The sequence below is a fragment of the Denticeps clupeoides genome, chromosome 19, assembly GCF_900700375.1.
Source record: "Denticeps clupeoides chromosome 19, fDenClu1.1, whole genome shotgun sequence".
NCBI lineage: Eukaryota > Metazoa > Chordata > Actinopteri > Clupeiformes > Denticipitidae > Denticeps > Denticeps clupeoides.
In genome coordinates, this window is record NC_041725.1 from 17,349,228 (window position 1) to 17,369,095 (window position 19,868).

Here is a 19,868-nt window from a genome sequence, read left to right on the forward strand (position 1 = left end):
TTGTGTGTTTGTAACGTACATTTTCATAAAACTATAACAGAACGGCCGCATGGGTGAATTTCTCCTTTAGATTTATAATTTAAGTAGTTTTCTATAATGTTGAACTGCACCATGGATGCATGTGAACACAACATGGACACTACGTTATACAATAGTTATATTTCTATTTGGTGTGAGTTTAAATGTAAGATTATATGAGATAAGATAAGCCTTTATTAACAAATTTCCATTGTCACTGCAGAAAGTAGACAGTGGAAAATACATGCAGCAAGAATAATCTGAATAAATAAAAAGACTATACAGTATAAGAAACCAGTATAAAAAGCACTCTATAGAAACAATCTATAAATATAAATGAGTGTATAAAAAGTACAAATGTACAGTACAGGCCAAAAGTTTGGACACACCTTCTCATGACCATTTACATTGGTAGATTCTCACTGAAGGCATCAAAACTATGAATGAACACAGTTATGTACTTAACAAAAAAAGGTGAAATAAGTGAAAACATGTTTTATATTCTAGTTTCTTTGCTCTGATTACTGCTTTGCACACTCTTGGCATTCTCTCCATGAGCTTCAAGAGGTCGTCACCTGAAATGCTTCTCCAACAGTCTTGAAGGAGTTCAACACCAGAGGTGTTTAGCACTTGTTGGGGTCCAGCTCACCCCAAACCATCTGGACTGGGTTCAGGTCCGGTGACTGTGGAGGTCAGGTCTCCACTTTTTGTACATAAGTACATAACGTGTTCATTCATAGTTTCCGAATTTTGGCCTATAAGAATTGCACATAACCACAAACACTGTGGTGTATTGGATTGTTTGTTCGACTATTTACTCAGCTGTGTGTGCCTCCATGTTTGGCAGTGTATGTGTGCATGCGTGTTTTTGTACTAGTTGGTGGGCAGCGTCCCTTTACTGTAACAGAACGAGGTAGAATGTTGATTTGTAAGTGTGTATGTGTGTTTTTTGTAAGTGTGCATGCGTGTTTTTGTACTAGTTGGTGGGCAGCGTCCCTTTACTGTAACAGAACGAGGTAGAATGTTGATTTGTAAGTGTGTATGTGTGTTTTTTGTAAGTGTGCATGCGTGTTTTTGTACTATTTGGTGGGCGGCGCCCCTTTACTGTAACAGAACGCGCTGCGTGGAAAAGCGAACACGTCACGCTGCCCCGGGCCGCGCATGCGCACAGCGCGACGAAACATGGCGGCTGAAGTCTGACGGAAAGTGCTGGGACCTGCCCGTATTTCGATAAAGATCGCGACGGTAAGTGCTCCTGAACGCCACCGCCGCCGCCGCGGCGCGTTTCGTACCGCAGCCGCCGTTCCGCCGGGTCGCCGTGTCGCCGGCGCAGCGCTCCCGTTGGGCGGATGCTGTGTGTGTGTGTGTGTGTGTGTGTGTGTATTTTTTTTGTCAACACTTCACCCAGTCGTCCCACATTTCGGGCTCCGTTTCCCCCCGAACTACGATCTCCGTCTCGCTGCGTGGCGAGGAGGAGCCCGAACAATCAACTCGATCGTTCTGACCTGCTTATCTTGTGTCGGATACCGGGAGAGTAGTTTGTAATTTAATGAATGGGATTCTGGGTTAATACGCAAGCACAGTGTAAAACGTGGCGTGTAACTGGGGCGTTGTTGTTACTATTGTCATTCTCATGATGGAGAGGGGCGTTATGAAGGCGGCCAGGCAGGAATATTAAGCGTTCAGAACACTTCGTGTGACACGTGAGTCGGTCCACGTTTCAACTTTCTGCTGCGTGTTTACTTCCTTTCATATTTTAAACACGACCATGTGACTTTGTCCTTTTTATTACCCACGTTTTATGATGTAATTAATGTAATACCCCTGGTCATCGAATTCATACTCGCAATAAAAAAAACAGAAGCACTTGATCCGAAGTCGTATCAGAACAGTCTGGATTTGTTATAAACGGCACCATCTGTCGTTCAGCATTCAGTTTAATGTCCAGACGTTACCTGAGAATGGAGCAGGAATGTTGTGGAAAAGCACACACACACACACACACACACACACACACACACACACACTCCCATCCAGACTCCCCGGAGATGCAACCTCTTAATATTCCAACCCCCCCGGTGGCACTCGCAGATTCTCTTTTAATTCCTCCCGCGCTGCCGTCTCCGCCGGGACGAGCTTCCCCTCCTCGTCTCCGGCACCGTCCCGTTCCCATTTCAACACGCCTTTCTCTACTCTGCTTCTCCAGTTAATTGCACAGTTAATAGCTTATTAATCTTTTTTTTTTGTGTGTGTGTGAGTGATTTCTCAACAGGCATTAATTGGTTATTTCTAATGATCTCCCCCCCCTCTTTTTTTTTTTTTTTTTTCACTTGCCATGCACTCGCCAGCACAGGAAAATATATATATTTTTTGTTGCTGGGAACGATCGGATAGTTATTTGCCAGTTATCATTGTTGGCCGTTACATCCTTAATTGAAATTGTTCTTGGTCTGCGACAATTCAGTGTTAAAAATTATATGATCGAATGCACAGTCATGTCATGACATATGTTCTTTTGCAAATGATTTGCATTACTATTAATTACTCAATCACTATAAAAAAAATAATCTACGAAACAAATGGGAGGTGTAGTTTAGTCATCTAAACTAATAAGAACTTTATTTTCTTGACTTGTCAGGACTAAAATTTGCCCATAGAATCAAGTTTAAGCCTAAAAATCAAAAATCTCAATCTGTCATCACACATTTTTCAGCAGAAGGATATTTGATGACCGATTTCAACCCTTTTCTCCTTAATCAATTGAAGTGAAAGTGATTGTTTTTAGGTACTGTGATATACAGCACAGCACACTGTGACACGGTGAAACGTGTCCTCTTTATTTAACCCTCACCCTTAGTGAGCAGCCATGACAGGCGCCCGGGAGGCACTGTGTGGGGACGGTACCTTCATCAAGGGTAACACACTCGCCGATGAACCAGAAGACGCAGGTTCAAACCCCACTTACTACCATCGTGTCCCTGAGCAAGACACTGAACCCTGAGTGTCTCCAGGGGGGACTGTCCCTGTAACTACTGATTGTAAGTCGCTCTGGATATAAGGGCTGTAAATGTAAATGACTGTAGTAGAAACAATGGTTCATCTGGGGAAGTCCTTCTTGTGACTGACATGTGGACAGACGTACTTCTGGTGGTGGGCTGCCCCAGTGCCGGTCTGGACCTCCCACACTGTCTGTGGCCTGGCTGGGGTGGCGGGAACGTGTCCTTCAGACCTCAAATTACGGGACCGTCCTCAGCTGTGATTGGCTGGATATTGAGATTGACGCAGACAGAATTTCCCCCGTCAGGAGAACTTGTCCTGGGAGGTGACTGTGATGCCACCTCCACCCCTAAAGGTCACGTGACTCATCAAAGTGACGACTCGTGGGCAGAACAGGCAGAAGGAGACCGAGTCAGTGGAAACGGTGGAAACCCTCCCATGTCTGCTCCCCTCGTAGGGACAGTCATTGGCCTACATTTTCACTTCATTATAATTACCACGGTACACAAAAAGTTCCCCCGCGTTCTACAAATGTAGAACAGGACGGTTCCTCATTAAGCTGCTGTGGAACTTTGGGGGGTGGGGCTGCCGGTCCAACACTGGCGTTCCCGGGACTGTTTTTTTTTCTCGTTGCGGCGCTCGCGGTCTGGGGAGGCCCAGGGTATCAAAGGAAGGTTCTCTGGAGGGAGTGGGAAGAGCTGGAATTCTTTTGATGTTCTGGAGTAGCCTGGCAGATAGCCGGGGGGCAGGGGGAGATGGAGACATTCTGGACAACATGGGGTCTGCATTTAAAATGAGAAATATCGGCAAAAACTCTAACCTAGTAGCATATTTTTGAGGGGGTGAACGTGGCGTAGGGCTGTGTGTTGGCATTGACCTCACGGTATATATTGCTTCTTATTGTCTGCCTGTTTGTCTCGACATGCACTATTTTATGGGACAGCGCACAATGTCCTTGTGGACAATGTCCTTGTGCGTCATGTTTTTGTGTTGTGTGTTATTTGACATTTTGCACACTGTGAATCTCCAAAGCTTCGCAATCTCGTCTCTCCGTGTACTGGTATATAGTGAGATGACAATAAAGTTGACTTAGACGATATTTTGTGATGCTGTACATACTGCGATATTCTACAGTTCAGTGAAAATCTAAGAGCAGTAATTCAAAGTAACCAGATATACAGCGCCACCTACAGGAGTGGAGGTTGTAGTCGCCTACTGATTCACCTCTAAAGTTAAAGTGGAGTGATTGTCATTGTGAAGCACGGCAAACACAGCACACGGTGACACCTCCGCTTTTAACCATCACCCTTGGGGAGCAGTGGGCAGCCATGACAGGCGCCCGGGGAGCAGTGTGTGGGGACGGTACCTTCATGAAGGGCACCTCGGTGGTCCGGGAGTCAAACCTTCAGCCTTCCGATTACGGGTCCACTTTCTTACCCGCTAGGCCACCACTGCCCACTCAAGAAAATGCTCGACAACACCACCTGGTGGACTAAATATCTGGTGTCCCTGTATCAATATTATATCACCACATAAAATATCATGATAGAGCAAGGCAGAGGGTTCAAAGTAGTGACGGGGTGTGACAGAGCTTGTGACCGAGAAGGGTGTGGCCAAAAGGAGAGTTGTGAGGTGGTGGGTTAGACACTCGTTTATGAACCCAGGTTCAAGCCCCACTTACTACCATTGTGTCCTTGAGCAAGACACTTAACCCTGAGTGTCTCCAGGGGGGACTGTCCATGTCACTACTGATTGTAAGGTGCTCTGGGTAAGGGCTACTGACGTGAAAATGTAGATGTGAGGCAGAGATGAAGGAGCAAAGAGTTTGTGTGGCGGCCAATTGTCACTTTTATGTTTCCCCTGTTTTTTCGTCTTTTTGAGACACTTCTGATCCTAGACCCGGGGCAGAGGAAGATTTGGTGGCCACACCAGTTTGCTGACGTTTTCCTGTTTCCCAGATCTTCAGGACGTGGCTGCACAATGATCATGACGTCCAGTTTTCAGCTGCAGCTGATTCAGATAGTTTCTACTTTCTGACGGAGATCCGATTCGGATTAATTTGGTCCTGGACGTGCCGTGGCCTATATAAGTCGTTTCCAGGCCTGAAATTGCATATAGGCCAGAACCCGCTTCACTTCCAGCGTCCTACATATGTAATAACAGTCTTGAGTCAGGAACTACCTGATTGGTTCCCTTTGTTGAAGTTTCGAGTGGCCAGAATTACGCCGCAAAGTTCACCCACAGGTCCAGAGTCCCAGGATGAATTATTTTCTATATTTGCAATATTTGCATGATTCTGTAGACGCTGTCGCATGCGACACACCCACTTTTGTGGGCTATGCATCTGTGTAATAATAACGCAGTATAAAGGGCATTCGAAATCTATTGTTCATGTAGAAATATTAGAAATGTATGTTTATGCATTAGAAATATATGCGCTGCAAAATACCACATGGAGGTGAGGGAACCTAAAAATGCTTTGCAGTCGGTTGCCTTGAATTTTCCATATTAGCCACGAACATAAATAATGTTTTAATAACTTTGGACAGAATAATTATTGAATGAATTCCCTCCTCTATGGCCAGAACTGTAGGTTCAGGGTTCTTGTGCCGGGTTAAATGAGGGTCCTTAAAAATAAAGAAAAGTTTAAAGACTCATTTCAGAACAAGACACATGGTTCATTTGTATTCTTTTCTTTACAATGAAAAGTTTGTATTGTATGTATATTTTCCGCAAGGGTTGTACGGAACAGGAATGTAATGGCTGGACACTGTGATGTGATGCAAGGATCCTTGGCATCAGGTCCGTAGTGCTTTTCTTTGGCCATCTTCTTGAGGAGCTCATTGTTCTTCTCAGAACTTACCAGAGTTTCGCAGCTCAGCTCTCACAAAGTTATCTTTGAAGACAGCAAATTATACATTTTTTGCTGCATATCCTTCTTCGGGTTCTCCCCGTCAGGGGTTATCACAGCGGACCTGGGAAAAGTTATACGCCGGGTGCCATTCCGGATGCAACCCTCCCCGTTTACTCGGTGCACAGTCATGCCTACACATGGAGGAGGGCTGTAGCACCATACTGTAGCACCGTCAAGATCAGCGCTGATTTCTGATGCATTGTTGTGTATTAATATGTGGTTGATTTGTATCTTGAGAAAATTATAGTAACTGGTTGGTAACTAACTAGTTAGTAAGTAAAAGTTATAGTTACTATAGTTGTCAAAACAAATGAATTGATACTACAGTTTGGTATCGATTTCAATACCAATTAGCACTGATATTGATACTTAAATTCCTGTATTGCATCTGCCGGTTCACGGAAATTGCGACTACAATCATTTTCAACAGGCATTACAGCGGGCAGCCCCGTCCCCCGGCTACCTGCAGGTCCCAATGAGAGGCACACGTTAAACATGATTCTGCAGCACCAAGCTTGGAAATACTGTCTGGAAATACTTCTGTTCAGGGTCGGGTTCAGGCTCCGATTTTATCATTTTATTCAGACCTGTGGAGCTGTAATGGCTCAACGTGCATTTATTTTTCACTTTTTTTTAGTTTGGCTCAAGAACGTTTTATTTATTAAAAAAATATTATAAAAAAGTTCCAAAACTAGTGTGAAGCATCGATTACCATTCTTACTATCAGTATCGAGTTTGAAAATTCAGTATCATGACAAGCCTAATAGTTACTAGTTCTTTCGGAATATATACAATAGCGTCATAAAAGTAACTAGTTACGTTAAAATGTAAGAAATGTGGCTGCTGTGGCTCCGCCTCCTTCTTTAACAGAACACACGTGCTGATATCAACTTCCACCTTTTTGTCCGCTAGTTTGATGAAACACCCGCCCACCTCTGGCTCTGGTCGGCTTACCATGAAGTTTAACTTCAGCCAATCGTTATCACCTATGCCGTTGTCCCGCCCCTCACCGTCGTTACAGCAATGTGCTGCATGTTGTTATCAGTATCGTAACGGTGTTGTAACCATGGTTTTATTTTTTATTTTAACGGCGTTATTCAGGAGTCAGGAGCACGTGTATTTCACTATAGGCACTGTACTGTAGGACCTGACTTCTCCTCGTCCTTCTCAGGAGTACTGGGAACTCTGGAAGTAAACAGACTGGGAACACCTGAGAAGGTTCTGCATCCATCGGCCAACATGGGCAGGACGGCTCTCAAAGGTAAACGAGTCCCAGCGGGCCGACCAGTCCGCCTGGTGAGGGAGCCGGTCGGTCCAGACGATGCTCAGTCATGTCCCTGATTTGATTTCCAGATCAGAAGGACGGCAGGAAGGAGAAGGCAGGGAGGAGTACGCCTCTAACGGGACCCTCGTCGCCGGTTAAAGGTGGGTGGAGGCTCTTTTTCTGCAAATCTGGCTCCTAGTTGGGCATTCCTCGGCCTGCAGCGCCATCTGCAGGTGTCAAAATGAATCCGAATGCAGCTCAGGAGGGCTGGACTCCTGCTTCGCTTCTCTGCTTCTTTCCACGCAGGCCCCGCCCCTTCTGACACGCGGTGTCAACCATGATCAATCTGCATGTTTAATCGTAATTTGGAGTAGATCGTTAACGCAGCCAGTACGGTCTTTCATTTTATTTTTCGTCTACAGCTCCGGAATTGTTTACGTGGGAGGAGTACCTCAAAGAGACGTCATCCGCACCGGCTCCGCCAAGCTGCTTCCGGCAGGTACGTGATAGTTCAGGCCCTCGAACCTCCCGCTGGATCGGCTCGTGTCGGCTCACCGTTTTACTGTTAACGCCTCCTCTGTGTCTACAGTCCAGAGTCCCGCCCACCAACGACTTTAAGGCAGGCATGAAACTGGAGGCCCGCGACCCCCGGAACTCCACCTCTGTCTGCATCGCCACGGTGATGGGCATGACGGGCATCCGGCTCCGCCTCCGCCTGGACGGCAGCGACAACACCAACGACTTCTGGCGCCTGGTGGACTCGTCCGACATCCAGCCCATCGGCACGTGTGAGAAGAACGGGGACATGCTGCAGCCGCCGCTTGGTAGGAGCAGAGCATCATGGGCATCTGCTGTCTTTTCTAACGTGTCTGCCTGCATTCCGTGCTGATCTGGGATCTGCTGCATTTAGGATTCCGAATGAACGCTTCCTCCTGGCCGATGTTCCTTTTAAGAACGTTAAACGGTGCTGAGATGGCTCCTGCTGTGGCCTTTAAAAAGGTAAAAAACCCAAATCTTGCTGCATGCTGCTGTTCTGAAATATTGTAGAGTTGGAATTGTCGTTCAGGCGTTCTTCCAGAAAGTCGTAACTGAAATTGTCCCTTTTTGTCTTTTTGGTTTAAATTGTCCATTTTTAAAATGGATGGACACATCCATGGGGTTAAGTTGAAATGTGGCTTTATTCCCTTATGATAACTTTTTCTTCCCTGTTATATAAAGAATTGTAGCTGCATTGTTAGTTAAGTTATTATCATGTTCATGGTTTCTGCTGGTCATTAAAATCTCCAACAATCACACTTTAAGAAGTCTAAAATTCCATTTTGCTAAGACTTCCATTTTGGTCTTCTTTTTGGGAAAAGGAATTGTTTTGAGAAATTTGACTACAAAATAAAAAAATGAAACCAACGTGAAACCAGTCACCTTTTACGTTTACATTTACAGCATTTACCAGAAGCCCTTATCCAGAGCGTTACAGGGACAGTAGTTACAGGGACAGTCCCCCCCCTGGAGACACTCAGGGTTAAGTGTCTTACTCAGGGACACGATGGTAGTGAGTGGGGTTAGAACCTGGGTCTTCTGGTTCATAGGCGAGTGTGTTACCCACTAGGCTACTACCACCCACCATGGAGTGGAAACTGTGAGGGTCGGCCATAATGGGGAAAATGTCGTCCTCATCTTGTCTCGCTGTCCCAATTTGAGTGGTTTTGACGCCTCCTCTGGATTTGCTTTTTCTGCTTGTTTAACCGCTGCGTGGCTGCAGGAGCCGCCGAAGCCCACCATGAACGCCTTCAAGCCTGGCATGAAGCTGGAGGCCGTGGACAAGAAGAACCCCTACCTCATCTGCCCCGCCACCATCGGCGAGGTGAAGGGGGACGAGGTCTTCGTCATGTTCGACGGATGGCGGGGGGCGTTCGACTACTGGTGCCGCTACGACTCCCGGGACGTCTTCCCCGTGGGCTGGTGCTCGCTGACCAAACACAGCCTGCAGCCGCCCGGCAACAGCGGTGAGTCTCCACCGGGGGGCGGCGGCGAGCGCCAAGCGCGTTCCCCCTGACAGTAATTGCCTGGTAATTACGGCCGTAATTATCGCCGCTGCTCGCTGATCTGTCATTTTGGCCTGGAAAGCGAGGATCTCCTCACAGGGTTGCAGTGCGTCATGGGAAATGGGTCACAGATACGGGGACACGCTCAGCACGTTGTTTTTTTCCAGCTCGGTTAGAATGCGGCCGCTTTATTCCGTACTCATAAATCATTGGTATTAAAACCGTCCATGTTGTGCCAGAACAGGGCGTTAATCATGTTTCTTTATTAGTGATGTAGATGAGGGACACACACACACACACACACACACACACACACACTGCCTCCATAATAAATGTTTTTCTGCCGTGCAGCGCGCTTCTGTATTTAATTAGAAAGCCGTTAGTTTTAAAGCTTGCGACTTTTTCGAAGGTTGTCTGATGTTCCGCAGCGTTCCAGAGGTTCGGGGTTCTAAACGAGGGCTGCGATCACATTTTTCATCCCGCTGAACCCAGGGAGGGTGTGGTCTCTCCTGTCAGACATTACCGCCTCCGCCGCCTTGACTCCATTGTCCCCGTTACAGAACCGACGGCGGTGACGAATGTGTAAATATTCTCGTGAAACTGCCCTTCAGCTTGCGTTTAACGTCTGCATTTACTGGTCCACTGCGTGGAATATTTAGAATATTTGATGAATATGGTGCATATTCAGATTTTATGAATCCACCGCGAATGCATTTTTACTGTAAGAGAAAGTCTTTAAATTAATAAATGTGTATATATATACGTGTAAGTAGAAAAGTTACATGCACCGAATAAATTTGTATTAAAGTACTAAATAAATATGCTATTTATTACCTCATGCCGCGTATGTTTTCACAGAACAGTCATTACAATTAAATGACAGGATACTTAAATTACAAATTTTCTTAAAATACAAATTTTCAGTGGTAATTTTCAGTTTTTCAGTATTTCAGTTGAAAGTATTTGATTACTTTCCTTGAACAATGAAACAGAGAGAAAAAGTTGGATGTAATTCTTCCATGTAGTTATTCCATCCAAACCATCCACGTGCCTTAGGTGGAATTCTACAAAATATTGTGGCATTAGGACAGTTGCAGAATTTTTTTTTTTCATTCCTGGGTGAAAAAAAAACAAAAAACTTCTGACCTGGTTCCTGCACCAACGTCAAATAAACCTGCTTCATTAAAGAATTATTACATCGTAAGTAGACCGCACCTCTCCTGTGCCGGTGGGGCTTTTACTCTCTTACGTAGAGACACACCTTTTTAAAAAAAAAAAAAAAAATCTCCCATCTGGGGGTCCTGCTGCTTGTTTATCCTGGAGCCCGCCTCCCAGCCCCCTCCTCCGGGCTTCCTCCCGCCCCTCTGCCAGGCGGATCTGTCCCGGTTGTTCGCGCCTCTGTTTTTTCGGCTCTGCGCGGTGAGTTTCCCGAAGTTTCCGGGCCGTTTATTTCGCACGTTTCATGCGTTCGGATTTTCGTGCATATCTCCCATTTGCTTGTATATATTTTTTGATTGATCACACAGTGTAGAATGCATCATAATGGCTTTTTGAACAGTGCGGTAACGATGCAATGCAATCTATACAAAACGGTCCGACCAAATATCAGTGCAGTGGTGCTTAATCCTCTTTGTTATTTTTTTTCATTGTAAATGCGGTGTGAAGGTGTGAAACTGGATGGATGAAGACGTAATTAAGAAATCTGATCACAGTAGAGAATGTAAATATTTACATTTATGGCATTTATCAGACACTCTTATCCAGAGCGACTTAGTCCCCCCTGGAGACACTCAGGGTCTTGCTCAGGGACACGATGGGATTCGAACCTGTGTTGGGTGGTGGTAGCTTAGGGGTGACACACTGGCCTATGAACCAGAAGACCCAGGTTCAAACCCCACTTACTACCATTGTGTCCCTGAGCAGTACGCTTAACCCTGAGTGTCTCCAGGGGGGGACTGTCCCTGTAACTACTGATTGTAAGTCACTCTGGATAAGGGCGTCTGATAAATGCCATGAATGTAAATGTAAATGTGACTCTGTAGTCTTCTGGGCCACTCGGCTGCTACCACCCTAAATATGGCCGACATGGTAGCTGTCGTTCTGGGTAATAATAATTTTTATTCGCAGCGTTTACTGGCTCTCAGTAAAGTTCCGTACCAGTTCGGCATGTGGTTCTAATCCGCACTGGACGCCGACCCAGCCACGTCCGTCCCGGGCCCGCCGCTAACAAGCTCGTCTGGGGTGTTCTGACGTTTTAATGGACGCGTACACACACACACACACACACACACACACTGTCCCACTGGCCACAGACACGCTACACACTCCCCGGGCCGCTGGGTCAGGAGGAAATGGAGCCGTGTCGCCGTGATTGGTCCCATATGCCTGTATAATTTGGCTGACGGGGCCACGAAAGTGGGTTCGGGGGCTTCGCCTCGTTAAAGAGCAGTTCTCTGAAGCCACGTCCCTTATTGTCTCGTTTTCTAAAACGGACCGCCCTCGTCCTGTCGTTCCGTCATTTTTTACTTTTTTAATACTCACATCTGCTCCGTCTTACTGCAAATTCTGCTCGTAATGGGAGATGTTATCACCTATGCACACTGTAGAGGGGCACTCGCGAGGGGTCACCCCTGGTCGTTCACCGGGGCGACTTTTTACTGCTTTCAGATGGACAACGGCGGTTAGTTGATTTGTTGAAATGTTAACATTTTTTTTTTTTTTTTTTTTTTTTTTTTACAGTCACCCTCCCAAAGAACTTGTCCATCCCCACCATGTCCCCATCCAAACCCACCCGGCGCTCCATGCAGTCATCATTCCGGCTCCCCACTCCGCTGCCCCCTCTGCCAGTGCGGAAGGGGGTGCGCGGGCGTCGCCCCAAGAGCGAGACCATCGCCCTGCTGAAGGCCGTGGCGGCTGCGGCCGCCCAGAACTCCGCCTCCCAGCAGGACATGCCTGGCGTGACCACGCCCACCACACCATTGGCACCCCGCCCGCACAAGAAGAGGGGACCAAAGCCGGGCAGCAAGGTGAGATGTTCCAGTCCGGTCAGAAACGGCGACAGAATGGCAGGGCATTGTGGGTAGTTCCTGGAAACTGCATGTGTGTGTGTGTTTCAGAGGAAGCCCAAGCTGCTGCCCGGCATCGTGCCCACAGGCATGTCGGAGTCCAGGCTACTCGGCTCTCTGGGGTCTCAGGAGGGGCCGCACCTGCCGGGCTCCGGACCCTCGGTGGTCTCCACAGGTAAGCGGCTGGTGGCCCTGCTGCACCAGAGGAGCTAGAGGAGTTTTTAATACGTGACTTCACGTGAACGTTAAGCCTCGTTTGCACAGACTGAACCAATCTTCTTCTGCTCATTGGAGCAAATCAGTGTCCCATCGCGTTAACGTTAAACAGATGCATCGGGATTTCTTTGTGCATTGTGATCTGCAATTCCCAAATTTCCAAATGTACTGGAAAGTTGCGAATAAAAGTTGCAGCGTTTTTGTTTTTTTTTTCTGGGGAAGGTTGCTGTGAAACTGCCGAAATAAAAGAGACCCCGTCAGGGTGATTCGAGCATCAGTGCTTTGTGGTAGAAAAATGGGGTGCCGGTGGTGTGGATTGCCACAACGGTTGCAGGAGACCAGCGATAGTGATGTTTGCATTTACATTTACGGCATTTACCAGACGCCCTTATCCAGAGCGACTTACAGTCAGTAGTTACAGGGACCGTCCCCCCCTGGAGACACTCAGGGTTAAGTGTCTTGCTCAGGGACACAATGGTAGTAAGAGGGGTTTGAACCCGGGTCTTCTGGTTCATAGGAGAGTGTGTTACCCCACTAGGCTACTACCACCCTTTGCATCAGCCAATCGGCGTGCCAGTTGCCGACTTGTAAAAATAGTTCCTGAGAAGCGGATGTGAGTGTTTTTTTTTTTAAATATCAGCCTGCAAAAGGACAAAATTGCAAAAACGAAAGTGCAAAACACAAGTAATTCACGCTGATTGGCGTAAATTGTTGCGATCTGCGAAATTCCTGGAGGCACCGATGCACCAGTTATGAGTTTAGTATCAACGCTCCTACTCGGAGTGCGACGCGGGGCGAGAGACATCTGGGATTGTGTCTGTTCTGTCCTTCCGTTTCCAGTGTGCATCTACGTCAACAAGCACGGGACCTGCGGGCCGCACCTGGACAGGAAGCAGGTGCAGCGGCTGCCCGACCACTTCGGACCCGGCCCGGTCAGCCTGGTCATGCAGCAGGCGGTGCAGGCCTGTCTGGACTGCGCCTACCAGCCCAAAGTCCTGCTGGGGTGCCTGCAGAGCCAGTCGGACGGAGGCGAGGTTGTCAGAGGTGCCGCGTCCCAGTCCCGTTTCATTCGGTAGGAGGATTTTTAAACGAGTCGGGTTGGTCACGCTTGTTCTGGCCGCTTCTCCCGCAGTGCGGACGGACGGCGGCACCCGCCTGGTGAAGCTGCCGATGGCCTCCAGCTCGTCGTTCGTCCTGCGCTTCCTGGAGATGGTCTGCTCCCACCTGCAGTGCGACAACCTCTTCAGCAGCCAGCCGTTCGGCCCCTACGCCTCCTACGACAGGAGCAAGTCAGGTACGGTGCTGCTCCACCATGCCATGTACAGCATTTACCAGACGCCCTTATCCAGAGCAACTTACAACCAGTAGTTACAGGGACAGTCCCCCCCTGGACACACTCACGATGGTAGTAAGTGGGGTTCAAACCTGGGTCTTCTGGTTCGTAGGTGTGTTACCCACTAGGCTACAACCACCCTATAGGGAGTGCAGAATTATTAGGCAAATGAGTATTTTCTCCACATCATCCTCTTCATGCATGTTGTCTTACACCAAGCTGTATAGGCTCGAAAGCCTACTACCAATTAAGCATATTAGGTGATGTGCATCTCTGTAATGAGAAGGGGTGTGGTCTAATGACATCAGCACCCTATATCAGGTGTGCATTATTATTAGGCAACTTCCTTTCCTTTGGCAAAATGGGTCAAAAGAAGGACTTGACAGGCTCAGAAATGTCAAAAATAGTGAGATATCTTGCAGAGGGATGCAGCACTCTTAAAATTGCAAAGCTTCTGAAGCGTGATCATCGAACAATCAAGCGTTTCATTCAAAATAGTCAACAGGGTCGCAAGAAGCGTGTGGAAAAACCAAGGCGCAAAATAACTGCCCATGAACTGAGAAAAGTCAAGCGTGCAGCTGCCAAGATGCCACTTGCCACCAGTTTGGCCATATTTCAGAGCTGCAACATCACTGGAGTGCCCAAAAGCACAAGGTGTGCAATACTCAGAGACATGGCCAAGGTAAGAAAGGCTGAAAGACGACCACCACTGAACAAGACACACAAGCTGAAACATCAAGACTGGGCCAAGAAATATCTCAAGACTGATTTTTCTAAGATTTTATGGACTGATGAAATGAGAGTGAGTCTTGATGGGCCAGATAGATGGGCCCGTGGCAGGATTGATAAAGGGCAGAGAGCTCCAGTCTGACTCAGACGCCAGCAAGGTGAAGGTGGACTACTAGGTTTGGGCTGGTATCATCAAAGATGAGCTTGTGGGGCCTTTTTGGGTTGATGATGGAGTCAAGCTCAACTCCCAGTCCTACTGCCAGTTTCTGGAAGACACCTTCTTCAAGCAGTGGTCTGCATCCTTCAAGAAAAACATGATTTTCATGCAGGACAATGCTCCATCACACGCGTCCAAGTACTCCACAGCGTGGCTGGCAAGAAAGGGTATAAAAGAAGAAAAACTAATGACATGGCCTCCTTGTTCACCTGATCTGAACCCCATTGAGAACCTGTGGTCCATCATCAAATGTGAGATTTACAAGGAGGGAAAACAGTACACCTCTCTGAACAGTGTCTGGGAGGCTGTGGTTGCTGCTGCACGCAATGTTGATGGTGAACAGATCAAAACACTGACAGAATCCATGGATGGCAGGCTTTTGAGTGTCCTTGCAAAGAAAGGTGGCTATATAATTGTCGCTGATTTGTTTTTGTTTTGTTTTTGAATGTCAGAAATGTATATTTGTGAATGTGGAGATGTTATATTGGTTTCACTGGGTAAAAATAAATAATTGAAATGGGTATATATTTGTTTTTTGTTAAGTTGCCTAATAATTATGCACAGTAATAGTTACCTGTACACACAGATATCCCCCTAAAATAGCTAAAAATAAAAACAAACTACAAAAACATTGAGCTTTGATATTATTGAGTTTTTTGGGTTTTGTTGTTCAATAATAAAATTATTCCTCAAAAATACAACTTGCCTAATAATTCTGCACTCCCTGTATATACGTAGAGTAGTACGTAGTGACAGGGACAGTCCCCCCAGAGACACTCAGGGTTACGTGTCTTGCTCAGGGACATGATGGTAGTAAGTGGGATTTGAACCTGGGTCTTCTGGTTTGTAGGCGAGTGTGTTACCCACTAGGCCACTACCACCAGTGTGTGTGTGTGTGTGTGTGTGTATGTGTCTGGTGAATATGGCGCAGGCTGACTGCACAATACTCCTGTTTGTGTGTGACAGTCAAAGAGGAGCTGTCGGAGGCGTCGCTGAACCGAGTCGGTAAGCGCATCTCCAGGGACTCGCCTCCTTACACGGCCCCCCTGTCGCCCAAACTCCTGCGCACGGAGGCCCACCCCTCAGAAGGTACCCACCGCTTCCTGCACGGGTCAGGGGTCACGCAGCTCCGCCCAAGTGGCTGCTCACGTCTGAGAAAACACTCCACAATAGCGAATAAAAGGATGTTTTGCTTGTGAACCCTGTATTCTGGTGATTGTTGGGCACAGGTGTTTGTGTGTGTGTGTGAGTGGGCACATGTAGAGTGTGTGTGGTTTCCTTGTGTAACGTGTGTGTGTGTGTGTTAAATATTCCCTTTCTCCTGTCCCCAGCAGAGACTCTTCCGCACGAGGAGAACAGCCTTTTAAAGGAGCAGCGCTTCATGGACTCCGCCTCCAACTCCATGACACCCCGCCCACAGACGCTGAGGACCTCGTCAGAGTATGCCCCGCCCAGCAGTCCTTACTACCCCGGCAACGGGCCGCCCCTACGGCGCCATTCGTCCAACCCCCCAGATCCTACGTCTGCACGCAGCCAAAGACGAGTGGAAGGTGAGCCAAGGCCCCGCCCATCAGATGGAGATCCCATAACCCTGTCGCCGTGTTCAGGCTGCGTGCGTTTACATTTATATTTACGGCATTTACCAGACACCCTTATCCAGAGCGACTTACAATCAGTAGTGACAGTGACAGTCCCCCCCTGGAGACACTCAGGGTTAAGTGTCTTGCTCAGGGACACGATGGTAGTAAGTGGGGTTTGAACCTGGGTCTTCTGGTTCATACATTTACATTTACAGCATTAATCAGATGTCCTTATCCAGAGCGACTTACAATCAGTAGTTACAGGGACAGTCCCCCCCCTGGAGCAACTTAGGGTTAAGTGTCTTGCTCAGGGACACGATGGTAGTAAGTGGGGTTTGAACCTGGGTCTTCTGGTTCATAGGCGAGTGTGAAACGGTGTTACCCACTAGGCTACTACCACCCTACGTTGCGTTGTGCCGTCCGCATTCCTGTGTCATGTTGCAATTTGTGGAGTCGTAAATTCGCATTAATTATCTCCGCAGCTTTCCTCGTCGCACCTGTAGCTGTAAATCCTCGTGCGGGCGAAGCCGAAACAGGCCGAACGCCCCGACAGCCGCTCCGTCTCCCCCAAAACCCCCAACGCTCTGTCCGAACCTGCACAGCCTCCCGGCGGCTCGTAGATAAGGTGCGATTTGAGGTTTCGCCGCGGGCCCCAACGAGGCTCGGTCTGAGGAGGGGCCTTTAGATGGAGCCGTTTCCCCCGACGACGCTTTACACAAACAGAGAAAGGACAGAGACGAGTGGCTCCGGGTGGCGCACACGGACTATGTGCGTCTGGGGTTAAAGCGTTCCCACGAGTTCTTCTGGCGGGAGTCGGCCTGTCTGCTCGCCGTGTTTGCTCGGGCCGGACAGCAGTGTGTAACATATACAGCGCGTGAGTGATTTCGGTAATAAATCTGAGCCCTGGCCTCCTTCCCCTCAGCTGCCAGTTCCACCACCGGCCCGGAGGCCGCGTCCGGGGAGCGAGACGGCCCTCGCGGGACGCAGAGGAGCCCCTCCGCCTGGTCCATAGAAGAAGTCATGCAGTTTGTGCGCGACGCCGACCCCGCGGCGCTGGCCCCTCACGCCGAGCTCTTCAGAAAGCACGTGAGGGACAGTCTGTGTCTGTGCGTGTATGTGTGTGGTGTCCATCCATCTCCCACTGCGGCCTCGGCCTCCAGAAGATAAAGACGCGGCGTGTTTACGCTCTTAATGTATCCTACTCTTGATGAATTTCCATTCCGTGTACCATCGGCGGGCTTGGCTGCGGCCCTGAGCGGGCGACACGACGCAGAAGCCCAGGGGCTGCTGGGAAATGGGGCACGTGCTTTCTGTGTTTAGACTTCACCTGGCAGGCGGGACAATGTCTCTGGGGAACATCACGCTCAGTCCTTCACGCTGAAATACACACACGCTTCTGTGTATGTAATGATTTAGATGTTACCACCATTATCCTTTCTTCAAAAACTTAACAATTCCATTTTTATGCTTTTGAAGTACAGATAACAGCACACATTGGAAATGTAGAGTCTGTACAGTCTTATTTCTTTGCCCTCAAACACTTCTTAAACCACAACAGGACTTGAGAGTAGTTAGCACGATACTAATGTAAACCATGTTAGCTTAGCATAGAAAAGTAGCAGCCCAGTAGGAGTGTCTGTGGCTTAGCTAGCATTAGCATGTAGCATTACATTACATTTACAGCATTTACCAGACGCCCTTATCCAGAGCGACTTACAATCAGTAGTTACAGGGACAGTCCCCCCCTGGAGACACTCAGGGTTAAGTGTCTTGCTCAGGGACACAATGGTAGTAAGTGGGATTTGAACCCGGGACGTCTGGTTCATAGGCGAGTGTGTTACCCACTAGGCTACCACCACCCCTACTACTACCACGTAGCATTGATGGCTGCTTGTGGTTTTTGCCCGTTCTGCAGGAGATCGACGGCAAGGCCTTGATGCTCCTGCGCAGCGACATGGTGATGAAGTACATGGGACTGAAGCTGGGCCCGGCGCTCAAACTCTGCCACCACATCGAGAGGCTGAAGCAGGGGAAGCATTAGGCCGGCGGCCACGGCAAGGCAATACGCTCAGACCACCGCCCCGGAAAAGCGTGCCGCAGGGGGAGTGGGCCAGTTGACCGTAGTGGCCGAGCGCGGCGTCTCCCGGGAATGCCCGTGGAGACGCCGCAGGAGATCCCCTGCGAGCGTCCTGGACCTCGTTACCTCATCAGCTGCATCAGAAAGCACAGAGCCGACCACGCCCGTCCCCGATCCAAAGCATGAGGTGTGTCCTGTGCACTGGACTTTCCCCACTTAACCCCAAAGATGGACAGCGATTTAAAAAAAAAAAAAAAAAATGGCCGCTACGATACTTTACTCACGGTTTCCACTGAAAAGTGTGAGAACGCACAGACTTGTGTGCATTGTACAGACATTCGGGCGGAGCTGTAAAACACCCCACCCCTTCCCATCATTTTAAAGGGACACTCGGCCGGAATTTTTAATCGTCTGAAGCCAAAAAAAAAAAAAAAAAAAAATCCCTTTAATCGAGTTCAGACCATTTTTTTGGCGAGTCTTCACGCCTCTCACTACCGGACAGCCGCGTTTCCATTTCACCCCGCGGGCTTTTTAAATCCACTTTATATTTTACTCACCCAGTCGAGTCACGTGACACGGGTCCGACTCTCGTATGACGTTGCGGCGCAACTGATTTGGCCCAGAAAGCAAAGACGTCGGTGCGCCTCGGAAACCGTACAAAGCTCCCTCGACCCTCGGCTACTGTAGATACACCGAACACTCGCAGAATGTCATAAAGACCGTTTTTTTTTTTAATCTGATTTTTTCTCATGGATATATATATACATATACACACACACACACACACTCTCACACACACACACTCTCACACACACACACTCACACACACACACACACACACACACACACACACATATATATATATATATATAGTGTGTGTGTGTGTGTGTGTGTGTTTATGTGTAGCTTAGTCATTCTATTAGTTTTACTCCGGAATATTCCGTTTCGTTTTTTTTTTTTTTTGTTTGTTTGTTTGTTCGTTAGTTTTGTTCGGATACACGTGACGCCTGTGACCGATTCGGAAGGTGAACTCTACATTATGTCAGCGGTTCGCGGGGTCGCAGCTGCCCCCTGCGGGTGGACGTGGCGCGGGGTTCCACAGCTCCGGCAAATCGACCTGTTTACAGGAACACGGGGACTCTCGTCGTGCTCTTTATTTATTTCGTGCCGCGGCGGGGTGCACGCTTCCGGCTGCGATTTTAAACACAACCGCCATCACCGCGACCAACAAAACAGAGCTCTGTCAATGTATTATGGGTTTAACCATAATTGTCAGCAAAAGGAATGTACATTTTTTTGTAGAAAATAAAATATTTTAAACATATTATATATATATTAAAAAAAAGAGAAAAAAAAGAAGAAGTAGAAATGTGAAAAGGGTTTTGGAGAGGGGAATTGTGGACAATGTATTTCATA

At 48.0% G+C, this 19,868-nt stretch overlaps 1 protein-coding gene across 2 annotated transcripts; it reads left to right on the plus strand.

The window, feature by feature from the left end:
- Window positions 1–1,150: 1,150 nt before the first annotated feature.
- On the plus strand, window positions 1,151–18,910 carry LOC114769485 (sex comb on midleg-like protein 2). 2 transcript variants are annotated; one of them, XM_028962543.1, is made up of 15 exons: window positions 1,151–1,263; window positions 7,101–7,190; window positions 7,283–7,354; window positions 7,616–7,692; window positions 7,783–8,017; window positions 8,104–8,192; window positions 8,953–9,196; window positions 11,975–12,261; window positions 12,352–12,475; window positions 13,357–13,560; window positions 13,649–13,810; window positions 15,762–15,884; window positions 16,127–16,345; window positions 17,298–17,461; window positions 18,291–18,910. In XM_028962543.1, exons 2-15 carry the CDS (start codon window positions 7,169–7,171, stop codon window positions 18,414–18,416), a joined length of 2,148 nt encoding a protein of 715 aa, XP_028818376.1. In that variant the 5' UTR covers window positions 1,151–1,263; window positions 7,101–7,168; the 3' UTR covers window positions 18,417–18,910. The 2 variants fall into 2 exon arrangements, with proteins under 2 accessions (XP_028818376.1, XP_028818377.1); XM_028962544.1 differs by having other exon boundaries at window positions 16,130–16,345.
- Window positions 18,911–19,868: the final 958 nt, after the last annotated feature.

Excerpts from the sequence above, each read along its gene's own strand:
- LOC114769485 (XM_028962543.1), top strand. The coding sequence starts at position 7,169 with ATGGGCAGGACGGCTCTCAAAG. Across the intron at positions 9,197-11,974 it reads GCAGCCGCCCGGCAACAGCG|TCACCCTCCCAAAGAACTTG; the intron begins GTGAGTCTCCAC and ends TTTTTTTTACAG. Across the intron at positions 12,476-13,356 it reads ACCCTCGGTGGTCTCCACAG|TGTGCATCTACGTCAACAAG; the intron begins GTAAGCGGCTGG and ends TTCCGTTTCCAG.